The sequence below is a fragment of the Apteryx mantelli genome, chromosome 10 (assembly GCF_036417845.1).
Source record: "Apteryx mantelli isolate bAptMan1 chromosome 10, bAptMan1.hap1, whole genome shotgun sequence".
In the NCBI taxonomy this organism is placed as follows: domain Eukaryota; kingdom Metazoa; phylum Chordata; class Aves; order Apterygiformes; family Apterygidae; genus Apteryx; species Apteryx mantelli.
Window position 1 is genome coordinate 8,911,549 of NC_089987.1, and position 14,144 is coordinate 8,925,692.

General features: G+C 35.3%; 1 protein-coding gene across 2 annotated transcripts in view; it reads right to left on the reverse strand.

Moving 5' to 3' along the window:
• Nucleotides 1–8,661: 8,661 nt before the first annotated feature.
• CDH8 (cadherin 8) overlaps nt 8,662–14,144 on the reverse strand; it is a 150,526-nt gene continuing 145,043 nt past the window's right edge. For both annotated transcript variants that reach the window (XM_013941160.2, XM_013941159.2), the window contains 2 exons: nt 11,884–12,135; nt 8,662–10,673 (listed from right to left, as the gene is read on the reverse strand). In XM_013941160.2, the coding sequence (XP_013796614.1) occupies nt 10,180–10,673; nt 11,884–12,135 (746 nt within the window). In that variant the 3' untranslated portion in view covers nt 8,662–10,179. The remainder of the gene's footprint in view (nt 10,674–11,883; nt 12,136–14,144) is intronic.

Genomic DNA, 14,144 nt, shown 5'->3' on the forward strand with positions numbered 1-14,144 from the left:
GTCATTCACTCCTTCAGGGCTCAATCAGCGTTTTCCACAGTGATTGTATCACACAAAAGGATTTATTGCCAATCAAGCTCAGCCTTAAACCTGTTACTTCAAGAAAAACCCAGTGCTATCTAGCTTCTTTTAAGCATCAGCGTTAATAACATCAGGATCATTGTAATTCTTTCCCTAATACAAGTATTTGTGTGTGTGCATGCATGTGCGTGCGCACACAGGGCACGAGAGGTAATAAAATCTATCTGTTCTGGAAAACAGTCTCAAAAAAAACAACCCCCCCCCCCATAAAAGTGTTCCTTTGTTGCTGTGAAATTCTACTGAATTCTACTGAAGAAAACAATTTCTTCACCCAATATTATTTCTCTGAAATTGATCAGTGAGGATGATTTAAAAAAAAAAAATTACATTTCTTTCCTTCAGTTTGCAACAGGCAAAGGAGCTATATAAATATCAAATCAAAGAGATGAAATACTGAAACATCAGAAAGAAATACTGTAAGATGTTGTAAGATGTTTGATTGTCTCTCACCTTCGGGTGAAAGGCAATCTGAAATAGGGAATTCTATTTAAGGCATAGCAATAAGATCAGACAACATCTTTTATTACTCAAATCATGTGACTCTGATGATGATACCTTTTATAACAAGAAAAAAAAAATTGCTTGCATTGCAGATAAGAACAGTAAAAAAATAACCTGAGCAGGTATATAAGTTTACTAATATTTAACTCAATATGATAGGCATGCTTGAGAACTGTAAAAGCTGGACCTCTAATCCTGTTTATAAAGACTGGATGTCAGGATGTTAAATGTCCATCTCTACAGTTTTTTTTTTTTTTTTTTTAATTTTGGTAATTTCTTTGTCTTTCTCTCTCCCACACTCCACACACATACTGTCTCTTGTATTTCTAATATATTTGGTAGAAAGAAAAGCTATTTTGTTATTCTCATTTATACTTCTCTTCTGCTCTGCCACTCATCCCAGAAATCACTACATTCCCAATCAGATTTGGGGCTTACGGCATACACAATAAAAGCAATTATATTCAGACTCAGATTGCAACACAGTGATTTGATTATAAGCGACACCTCATGTTTTAGCTGCTCATTCACTTTCAACTCTTGTATATTATTTGAATTTTCACCAGCTGACTGGTACAATTTTGAACATTTTCAGCTTACGCTGCACTACCAGACTGTAAAGCCATTGGGTACAGGCATGAAAGTTACAATGATGTATGAGACTGCCAACATAATGGCAATAGCCTGCAAGTTTGAAGCTTATTCTCTACATTTGTGTCCTCAGAGAAAATCACTGCAGTGCTGAGGGCCATATTTTGTGGGTTTAAGTGTTAATTAAGTGGTGTATAGGTCTCACTCTAGTTCCCTGCACAGGGGAAGCTTTTACCCTTTGAGCTAGGTGAACTATTCACAGCAGTAATTTTTTTCCTTCAACTGTACCCCTTTTTTCATTATTAGCCCTTCACAACTTCTAGAAACTTGTTTCAATGTTTTATATGAAGCATCTAGTGCTACAAATAAAAACCATATTCTATAGGCACTTCCATGCATTCATAATTTCAATTCTAGCTTTCAAAATATAAAGAAAAACACTTAGGTTCCTATGACAAATATAAAAAAAATAATTGATACACACTTACCTGGTCAGGTATCAGGTTAAATCAGAATGTACTGTGTTATTTCTGGCTTAGTGCCTCAGGTTTTTTCTTACTCCTTTTTCCATGCTTCACCTTCCACTTAAAAACAATCATAAACAAATGCCAAAACACAAATAGGCAATTAGTGCTTCTCAGTCTAAAGCACTCACAGCTGGTACAGTGGGCACTTGCTAAACAGTTCATTACCCCTTTACTCATTGGTGCAGTTCTTATTCATTCCTTCACCATAGAAATCTCTACAGCAATATATAACACCGTATAAAGCCCTACACACTTCCTCCTCTGTCTTGAGATACTACATAATGAAAGGTTGTTTGCTTCCCACCAGTCTGTATAGCAGATTCCTAGGTCCACTCCCTAAAACGCCTATTCAGCCTATTGTTTTCTAGGCTCCTACCAAGACAAAAAATTAGAGAGTAAAGTGAGCAAAATTAAGATGAGGAGGCATTTAACAGCATAACACTAAAATCTGGAGCACTATTGAGCTTTCAGTTATTTAAGAAACAATGTTCCCAGGCTATCAAAATCTGCCACCACCGTTATAAAACTCTTCTGCTCCTGCTGTAAAGACATCATAACAATCCCTGTCTTCCCAACAACTTTCCCTATGCTTTGTAAACCTCCTGTTTACTGTAGCCACTGCTTAATTTGTAATAAAGAATTGAATGATGTAGGAGAAACCCAAGAATATTCAGCCATGGAGACATGTTCTTCAATGTAAAATATTACTTTCTATCAAAAAGCTTACCTGAACTCTCATTATATTGTTCCTTGAGTGGAGAAAAAGGATTTCGTCTGCGTAATTTGTTTCACAATATGAATATTTTGTTTAGCATATCTTGGGGCTAAATTCAGGCCTTTGTTATGTAGAGCTAGCCAGCAGTCATGGACTTCAGTGCAAGTAACTGTTAGAATTATTGGAACCCCTAAGTAGGAAATGAAAATTAAAACTGGACTGAATCATTCTCAAGATTGAAGAAAAGATATGTTATCATTTCTTTTTATTTTAAATGTAGTTGTGAATGGAAAGAAAGAATAAAAAGACAAGGTGGATTTGTGATAAGTACTCTTAACATCAGCATGTGTTCCTCTGACTTTCATAATACAAGCGGAAGTAAACTCTCACAATGAATAGGTTCAGTTTGCATGACAGTAGTGTTGCCGAAAACCAGTCACCTAATTCTTGTGTCTTTAACTGATAAAATATACTGAGAAAAGGAAACTGTGGAAAAACTGGAAAAGCAGTTGTTAAGGCAGTCACTAGTTCTTAAGGTATTACTTTTCGTCCCTGTGTGTTATTAGCACACTGCTTGAAAGGAAAAGGTTCTTAATAGAGTCTGAGTCAAACAGCTCTCAAACGAGCTCTCCTGTGGACAAGACCAAACATGATGCTAAACATAATGAATGGCTAAACAATCCAAAAGCATTCATGAAGATGGGACAGAAAGGAGTCACTAATGTAGTCTCTTGCTCTGGTCAGGTATTAGACTGGTTCTATGCAATGATGGGCTGAAAATTTCCTGTTTGGCTTTGTAAGTTATAAAAAGAACCAGCAGTCATTAGGATAGTCTAAATAAAGCCGCTTTTTCATCAACTGTGATGTTTTATTTAAGGAAGGAATATCTTATACAATAAAATAGATGGCTGCTGTTTCATGTGGAATAAGGAGATTGGAAAATAACCATTAAAATCCTACAGCATTTGATGAATCATACTTGACCTTTTTCTAAAAGGATTAATTGTATCTCCTGCTCTATGTTGCAGTGACATTTTGCTTAACAATACCCTGCCTTTAGTTGGTGTAACAGGTTATACTGGGTTGCTACAGCTTGAAACAGTTAGAGCTGAAACTGCAAAAATTATAAGGAATCCAGTGCTGACTGGAAGACTGCAAAAACTGTATTAATGCAAAGACTATAATGCTACATCTACCCTGCTGTAGATGGCAGGCTCTTGGCCACTTTCACCACTTTGCCATAGAAATTACTTGGCAGTAGCTTGGTGTAACCTAGAAAATAACTGTGTGCTTGACAGCTGCAACAAGACTGGCTTGCTGTGTGGAGAAAGGAGGTCATACACATTGCCCAAATAGTTGTATCACTTTGCTCCAATCAGTTGCCTACTTGGCTGTGCCTTAAAAATGGCTTGGAGCTCCAGTATCTCACAGCTAAGACACTTGACCAGGACTTGAAATGCAGCTCTGGGTTCTGCATTTGCATGTGATTTTGAATATAAATCCATATAAAATTTGGTTCTTGATAGAACCAATTCTTTCCTTGTCCGTAGGTATGGGTCATGGCATACTTCTTTGCTGAAGAATAAGCTTCCTTTATGTTATCAAAGTCTAAGGAAACTGAGGTACTCCCATGCATGCAAAACTCTTAGCAACTGCATGTGAATACAGGTATACCAGCATGTTTGAAAATGAGACCAAAAGTGATCACATCTGTGCATAGAAATGTGGGACTGCTGTAATTTATTTTAAAGGTGATTCAATGCTTTTGCATTGCGTCCAATTATATAATTTGCATTTTAGTAAAAAAAAAAAAGCACATCTTTTGTTTTCATATTGTTAAAATTGCCAGATTGTGAAATTTGGCAGCATGAACTGTGTTAATGTTGCAATCAGTATAAGTTCCATTAATGAAGAAATGAGAAAACAAATAAAACAAAAGACCTGTTTTATAATATAAAAGGGAGCTGTTACAAGGAGCAGAGAATAGACTTTTTGCCATTGAATTTTCCCTCAACTATTTCCAACCCTATGCTACCTGCCTTCTGTCTCTCTGACTGCTTATGCCAGACTTCCCAAATCAGAACCTTTCTGCATCAATGAAAAAGCAAATCTATGTATTTGATAAGCACTATGGAGCGTGTCTGTATATGGGCGTCTAGCACAGAATAGCTGGCATGTGTTAATTTGATGAATGGGAAGTTGAGATGCCAATATCTGACATAAAGTAGTTGTTTGGGAAACAGTAGTCGTTTGAGTGCACAGAACAAAGGACAGATCTATTTTTGGATACCTTTGGATACATGTGGCATAAGAACTCCCTAGAGGAACCTCTGTAAGATCTTTATTTCAAAAGAACTTTGAGGAGAGGGTACTACCCTCATTGTATATATGCTTTCTTCATTTGTGTAATGAAACAGGTAACTTCCACCCCTCTATTCTCTCTGCGTGTCATCATCACATGGACTTCATTCATGCAAGTATCTGAAATAGTGGAAGGAGAGGAAATGTAATTTTATAAATTATTACATTTCCCCTATAAAGAGAAGGCTGAAGTTTTCATTTAGTTCATTTTACTGGTTTAATTTTGGTAATCTAGGGGGGTAGGAGGAGAAAAAAGAAAGAAGATGTAGTTGTGTTGCAATGCTAATGAGCACATTTACAAGGCTTTGCCAAAAACTGTGTGCTTCAGCTTGCCGTTATTAGCCATTTTGGAAGATGTCTTAGTTGCAGTTGCACAAAAAGCATTGTCAGTGCTTTTATATTTTCTCATTTAGAATACTATGACATTATTTGGAGATGGACTACTTCTGCAGCACACAAGCCTGTATCAGTATTGTATAATAGAGCAGCTAGACTCATTTCGCAGTGTGATTACAAAACCCATCATAGTGAATTATACAGCAAGCTAAATTGGTTTCCACCTTCTGCAAAGCCAGAATATTATCTTGCACAAATAGTGTACAAATGTAGAAATAATATGAGTCCAGCCTATCTGAATGATAGACTACAGAAAACTTCCACTGTTCACTCCATCAATACTCTGTCTGCTAATGACACCTACTACATTCTGAAAGCAAACTCTAATAATGGTGAATACTCCCACATCGGTGAATACTCCCACATTTTTTTTCTTTTACAAAGCTTCAATTTACTAGAACATCCTGCCACTGCACTCTCCAAATCTGAAAATAAATTTTTTGAGTAACCTTTCTCCATTTCTCTTGATTAGAAATTTTTGTGCACACCTCTGATGCTACTGTACATTCTTTCTATTAATTAAACAGTACCATGGTTTGCTTTAGACAGATTTTTCTGCATCATTTTAAATATAAAAGCAGTCCTTTGGTATAAGTAGCCCAGACTGTTCACTATAAATCTTCCTATAATAAATTTTTGAACTGCTTTCCAGTTATGCATTTTACTTTTTTACATAGCACTTGATCTCCTTAAAGTAACATTACAGTCCTGTGACTACAGCCAAAAAGCAAGCCACTTGCATACAGATTTTTTAAAAACACAAATGGGATAATAAGGGAGGAGGAAGAGAGCTTTATGAACTTTACTATCCTGCCCTGCCAGCTTTCTTCCAGTCTCTGAGCAACACCAGCTGAAATGAACTGAAAAAGAGCTATGCAGTCTTAATGAGCTTTCTTCCTAATATTGCGTTCACAGTATTACAGCTTGGGATAGGTTAACTGGGGCAGAAAGGGGCAGGGAAAAGAAGAGAAACAATCAAATAGCTCAGACGAAGACTGAAATTATATCCCAAGAAAATCAGATACAGAGATAGAGCACCTGGCAAGGTTTCCTGTGGCTGGACAAATCTCAGAGAAGCTTTCCAAACCTGTCTATCCATTTCTAGAATTCACTGACAATGCAGACTGCTAAAAAAATTGCCACAAACATATGCAGATACATACAACTGCATGCATATAGTCTAGTTGATTTATTTTTCTTCCTGTATTAAAATCAATAGCTCCAACTCTAGCAGAGCTGTACAAATAAAGATACTTAGAACATACTATTTTGCAGACATTCTGTCTGTTCTCCAGATTGAGAATTATTAGTGCTGAGCGGAGACATAGTTGATGGTATTTGGAGTTGTCATAGTTTTAAATGTTTCTTCTGTGATCAGCAGCTGTTGATTTAAATGAAAATCTTCAGCTTTTTTCTCTCATATATTTCACAGTTGTTTCAAGTACATCATAGACAAAAAGGTATAAATGATACCAGGTGAAAAATGCATTTCTGCGATTTGGTTTCAAGGTCAAAGCACAGAAATAGCATCTACTTCCAGTCACTGTAAAGGACAGAAGATGTTGAAGACCTTTAGTAATCTCAGCTATAATTAGTAAATGAATAAACATAAATCACTTCACAGTATTTCCATATTGAAATGCCTGAGCTGAATTTTTGGTCTGGACAATGTCCACGCTAAAAATTTAGGATTCCAGCATTTACATCTGGGATGATTTACATTAGCAGTTCTGACAAAAGAATGTGAGACATAGCTAGGTGAAGGCGAGCCAGAATCAGTAGGACTGTAAGGCTCTTGCCACTTGTAAAAGATTTTGAGAATTAAATTCTCAAATTTATCAGTATTAATAATTATAATTTAATGCATTTTCCCTGTCACTTACAAGGAGTCAATTGCTAATTAAATGTTGTTGAAAAAAGATGAATTACCATTTAACATGCTTAAAAAGAATGTCGCTAATATGTCTAAATCTAGATGTGAAACATAAGATGATTCTAAACCCCTAAATACTGTTGTTATCCAAAACAATTTTACACAGAATTAATTTCATTGTCAAAAAAGGAGCAAGTACTGCAAAACTGAATGATCAACACTTAACCCTCTAACATGTAGTGCTATAAATTTTATATTAAAATTACACTGAATTTGTTTACAGAATGAATCATTTCCCATTGATGGGGTAGCAGTGACTTAAAAATAGCATGTCACTATTGGCAGATCCCATAAATTCATTATTTTTTCTCCCCTATGCATTGTAGATATTTGTGTTTAAAGCCTATATAAATGCACAATTTAAAGCTATACTCACCAGTAGTAGCTACCATATCTTTTTGACTGACAAGGATGAGATTTCTGTCATGCTTTGCCTCTCCTACAGTGCCAGTGATGGGATTTTTTTTTCTAGAAATCTTATTACTGGATGTGCTGTCGTGGTCTCAGATGGAACTTTCAATCAAAAAAGCAATCAGAAGGTTATCCATTTGTGAGTTTTCCTACTAAGGAGCTTTGCAAAGCTCTGCAGTGTGTACCATAACTCAAAGTCAGAGCTACTTGTCCTAAACACTTATGTGACTATAAACAATAATGTGATCCATATCTCACAGCACCTCTTTTACTCTCAGGACTGTGATGTAAACTAGAAATTGGTTCAGCCTACGTTTCAAATCAGACTTTTGCATTTATGCTACTATAAGATTTAGCATGACAGCAATGCAGCACACCCTGGCACTTGGTGCAAGTGATTAGTAAGAATGTGTTTGGCTGTTACTACAATCTGCTAGATAAATGTATTTGATTTCACTGAAACCCTGGTGACTGCTGCTTTTCTATTCTCTGATGATTTCACTCTTTATTTATATTATTACCAAAATTGCTAAATAAAGTTATTCAGAGACAGAATTTGTGAGTACAGTCTAACTTAAATGAATTGGGGACTTCATTAATTTCATTAAAAGCTTTACAATACGTGTAGAAGTGGCTTTTGCATTAGTTATTTGCAAAATGCAGTCATTAAACGAGCTGTGCCATAACTAAAGCAAATGTCAATGTTTCCATTTTGAAATGCATGCAAAGTTGGGGGTGATGTGTTAAGACACTTTTGTTTGCAGAATAAGCATAACTGAGGATCCTAAAACAGCAAGTTGTTTTTATTAACAATACTTTAAAGAAATTTTGTGAGGTTAATTTTCAGCATGGCACACTGAGAATTGGACACACACACAACTCCTGTGGTCACAGGCTGCTGCATATCTAATTCTCCATGCATTGTCAAAAATTGTTTCAAACATCCATGCCTTTTTTATTTTGACTGTATTCATTATTGTGGCTGCTAAATAAATGATTTTGGAGGAAATGCATCCATCAACACATTATAAAATTATTCAGGGAAATTCTTTTCTGTTTTGTACAGGTAAAACTGAAAGAAGAGCAGTAACAAGAAAGGTATTTATAAAAATATATTTCACAAAGTAGGAAACAATACAGGAGTTTCTCTGAATACAATACATGGAGTAAATAAACAAACAATAATATAGCATCAAAACAAAGTAGAAAATTAAAATGATTTTCATGTAATACATAGTTTTATTATACAGTTGCTACTTCTAAATGGCAAGTTTGCATTACAAATTGAATATGCTTGCAGCTTCTAGTGTATTTCTTTCTCTGTGTGCAAGAGCCTTGGTGCGTCACCATGAATATTATAGAAAAGAAATGCTAATAACATAAGCAGTAAAATTATGTACACACTGGTTCCTGCTCTAATACAGTGGAGAACTATAAGCATTTTTTTTTTTTTTACTGTACTGTGTTATGTGTGGAATTCTAAAAGTCAATAGTTTAAATATTCACATGAACCAGTTTACTTCCAGCTGTTTGTGCTTGTATTAAAAACACCAGTTACTAGATTTATGAAGAAGATATAAAACTGTCAAAAGTTTTCTCTGGGAAAATTTTATTCCTGCCAGCATTCTCTTAAAATTCAGCTACTGCAAATGGATAGGTTACTGCTTTAACCTGCAACAGTTTGTCATTTTTCTTTTCAAAATGTACATGTATTAAACATTCATTATATATAGAAAAAAAAACCTCTAATGGATATAATTTAGTTTTCTGTATAATCTTACTCTACAGATTATCAGTCATAATAAATAAAAGCAGTAATGGACATCAATAAAATATTTATTTCAAGGATTGAACAAATAAACTCGATCTTTAGCAATAAAATCAGCAATTCTTTCATATATGTAAGTCCATCCCCTTTCAGAGTTTTTTTTTTCCTTTCAGAAGATGAAGCACAGGACTGATCCTTCTTCTAGAAGAAATCCTTTTGTAAAGCAAGGTTTTGTACCCCTGCCTCCGAATCTCTGCACATGAGTAGGATTTATTACCCATCACTGGAATGGATTAAGAACATGTGAATATTTTAAGGCTTGACACAATATTTAATGATGATCAGTCTGTGGTTACGTGGCCAACAATTACTGTATGTACAATGTATGGTCACTGCACAGTAGAAGCCAGTAGGGATTTACAATGCTATTTCTATTCAGCATTGCTAAGAAGACCAAGATATTGCTTTTTAACATTTCTGTGGTGGGATCTTTGTTGGCAATGCAGAAACAAACCATTAGCTTTACACATACTGGCAGGAGATACTGTTCAACAGCAAAATCCCTGCAAGTCCATTACCTAAGAAAGCACCGTTTTCTTTTCATTTCACTGAAGATAATCAAAGATCCAAATCTCCATCTTCAGAGCGGCCAAGCGAATATCAAATATCCAAAGACTTCTAGACACTCCACATACTTTACTTCACACTCCACAAGACTTAACCTCCTAACATATACTTTTTTTTTGGTTCAACATTACAATGTAGTTGACTTTATAGATGACTGGCGCTAAACTTGCCTCTAAAACAAAAAGCCACATTAGTTTTAACTAACAGCAGTGGCCCTAGAATATTACATGATTGTTAAGTCAACAGTGAAAAAGTTTGTAATCCACTGTCAAGTTTCTTTGTCACTTTCTCCAACTGAGTAAAGTTCTCCGAGTCTTTTAAAGCGAGGACCCCATTCGCTGAGGTAGTCAAAATTCTGATCTGAGTCTGATGCAGAGGACTCCAATGAGCTAAGGGAACCAGCCACTGAGCCTCTTCCTTCATAGCCATAAATCTGGATAGAGTCATATGGTGGAGCTGTAGGATCATTATCAGCTTCATGAAGCCTTACGTTAATAAATTCATCAACATCAACACCATTAGGAACAGGTGCAAGACCCTGCCTGGGCATAAATTGAAGATCAGGCTTAATATCCTTACGAGGCAAAAATCCATTAATTCCATCAGGATTTTGCAAAGTTGCAATATCAAAGGCTTCTGTATCTTCTTCACCACCTCCTTCATCATCATAGCGAATAATATTTTCCCTCACATCTTCATCATCTTTGATAATTAGAGGCTCATTCTTATGTCTTCGCAGTGTTACAAACAGCACCACAATGACTGCAAAGAAAGCATCATAGACTGATTAGGTGAAAATTTTCTAATCAAAGCATTACATATAAAGCACATTCACGGAAAGTGAGAGGTAGGGGTTTTTTGTTAAAATAAGAGTAATAAAGCATAGTGAAAAGCTGAAAGACCTAAAACTATAACCACACTCCACTTGAGTGATGAAAATTTAATCAGAAGCTCTGGTTTGTCCTCTAGTTTTCTATTATCAGCCCATATTTACATTTGAAGCTCAATTTTATTTAATTAATAATGTTTTGAATACCTCCAGTTTTGAGCCTCAAATTTAGACAACAGTATTTATTTTCCTTTTCTAAGAGTTACAGACCTAGGTGAAGTCAAGTTGCTATCATTCACTGAACAGTAGTCTATAATGATCTACACTTTGTAGTAGTAATGATCTACACATGCAGTTTTTTTCAGAATTAGAGGGTGTTTTTCTGAAAGCATAGGCCCAACGACAGAAGGAAAATGGTGTCATTTGTTTATATGTTGCTAAAGATTTAAACTATCTAATAAAAAAGAGACTGAAACTGTAAGGGAAAAAGAATGAGCCCAGGTCACATCAGGTTCAGAATCATGGCGAGAGGCACAAACAGCACCACACTGGTTACACTTGTTTTTGCAGCTTAATGCTGAAATTTCAGTTACTGATGTAAATCTCAGATACAAAGTAAAGCTGCAAGGCACAGAAACAGGGCTCTTCATTCACTGTTCTCTCCCTTGCTTGCTTGATGTCATATACTAATTTTGTATGTTTTATTAAAATATACAGTGCTTCTTATCTTGTAAAACTGCAATATCCCTTAAGCCATTACAATCTGTAATAAACTCATACAAATCTTAGAAGAAATAACACATAACAAATAATCCATTTTCCATCATCTGCATTTATATACTCTGTTCACCTTGCTATTCAACATACCTGATTTGATTTTTGGTTTCATAATTCAACCTTATAATTATGTAACTTATATGTAAGACTCTTTCAGACAGGGACTTTGCTTTATATGTTTTTTTTCAGCTCTTAGTACCATAGGGATCCAGTCCTGATGTCTTTTGGTACCAATACATATTACATATATCCAAACTGATAATAATTTTCCAGATTGTATTGCCTTCTATGTGATTTCTTTGCTTACTTATAGCCATTTATGAATCAGAAATATTTTGAACTGCAAGCTGTGAAATGAATACATACCTAGTAGCAAAATGATGCATGCTAATATTGCAATTAGGGCTCCCATACTGAGTCCAATGGGAAGTACATATGCTTCAGCATTACAGGACTGGACAATACCATCACTGCTGCAACCACAGACTCGAATAGTGAGGGTGCTAGTGCTGCTCATGGGAGGATTTCCGCTATCACTTATTATGATTGGCAATAGATATACTTCTTGCTTCTGCCGGCTGAATCCACTATGCTTTGCCAAAATGCTGAGAGTATTATCTGGAAAAGAGAAAATTTGCATTGTTTTATCACTTAAAATAACTGCTAAAACACAGCTTTTTCTTAATGAGTTCGGAAAACCTCTAAACAAACACATGCACACTGTATTATACACATTAAACTGGCAGCACATGATGGAGAAATCCTTCCGCTTCTCCTCTGGCTGCCCATGTCCCAAATGAATGCATATAACATATGCATTTTCTTGTGTCATGCAATATGATCAAAACTGAATAGCAATCCCCCCCCACTTTCTTCCCTGCATACATCCCTATAGCTGTCAATCTCTTCCCATCATGATTCATCACTGATTTTTTCAAGTCACAGTCATAAAAATTCAGCCAATACAACAAGAGAAATTAATTGTTAGAGTAACCCAAACTTAATAAAGCATGTTCATCAATTAAAGCAAATGTTCCATGTCTTATAAGCACAAATTGTGCAATATTCCACTCTGCAATAAAAGATTCTTCTTTTTTATTAACGGGTAATATAAAGGCTGAGTGTATTAAGAGTTGTAGGCCTAATTTTCAATGATTTAAACATTTAGTAGGCCTTAATAACTTGATGAAAATAAACCAAAACAAAACAGAATGTGTTTCCTATGAGACAGCCAGAGGAAGTGAGTCCAGGATATTCTTACCTTTGCAGACTTATCCAGGTACTTAACTTTAGAACACACCGAGGCATGCTGGCTAACAAGCCTTTTTGTTCTCTCCTCTTTCTTTTTCTCATACACAGTTAAACTTCTCATAGTCACTAAGTTCTCAATTCACCATTAAAATGATAAAATATAACTCCTTGAATACTTAAGGACAATGTGGTATCTGTGATATTTTAAATACTATTAATTGTAATTGATCACTGTAAGCAATTGCTGTAAGAGTAGAGTTGATTTCATTTAGAGTAATTGTATAAATTCTGTTCTGCATAGTTGTAAGAACTAAGTCAGTCATTTAATGTACAAATAATTTCTGAATCAAATTCCTGATTGAATGCCTGAGATTTTCTAGAGCCTTTAGGTAATTATAGATTCTAGCCATTTAACAATATATTCTTTTCAAGTATCAATAATCTTGTATGTGCCAGATATGAAAGACACTTCAATTTATTTACATACACAAATATTTAGCTTTTAAATGCTTTATTCCATGGAATAAAAATGGAATTAAAAAAATCAATTCAGTATTATGAGTTATATACTAAGAGTGCATGTTGATTTCTACTAGTTTGTTTTCCTGTGTTCCTTCATCAAAAATAACATCACAAGCTAACAAAATGATTTTCACAGAATAAGAATAGGATTCGCACATAGAATAGGAATGTGTATGTGTTACTGAAGAATATAATGACAATTGAAAAATAAAGTTGTGCATCATGTTTGCGAGTATGAGGGTTAGATTGTAGCTCCTTTCATTAACCTCTCTTCTCCTATATTACCAAAGTAAATGCTCCTGAAATATCATGAACAAAAGTAAGTCTCCTGATATTTTATGTTATGGAATGGACTAATGCAGTCACTAAGTGACATTTCATGGAAGGAAGGAAGTTACTGGGAGTTATGTGGCAGGCAGGGAGAGAAAGGGTTCAAAGACAGGCAATGTTCATATGACAGATACAACAAACACCCTATCTTGAGATGAAACTGAAAAACATGTAGCTGAAGTGTGTGACAACATGCGTGTGCAAATTCGTATAGTGACTGTAGGAAAGCTTTGTATCTCCTTTGATCTTGGTACTGGTCAGGTACTTGCTTGAAAACAAAAAATAGTTTAAGAGATGTTTAATTTGTAGCAACTGTCCATAATTGCCGGGAGCATTTCTGGCAGCTCATGGTATTGTGCAGCGTATCACTACCCCAGCATAAAGGAAGACAATGTATGCTGCAAGCAGCTTGCAGTCTATGAAGTACAAAAACAGAGAAAGATGCAGAAGGAAAGAGGGGAAACATATGGAAGCTAATACTATAAAGACATTCTTCACCTAAAAAATCAGCTACTTTATAAAGC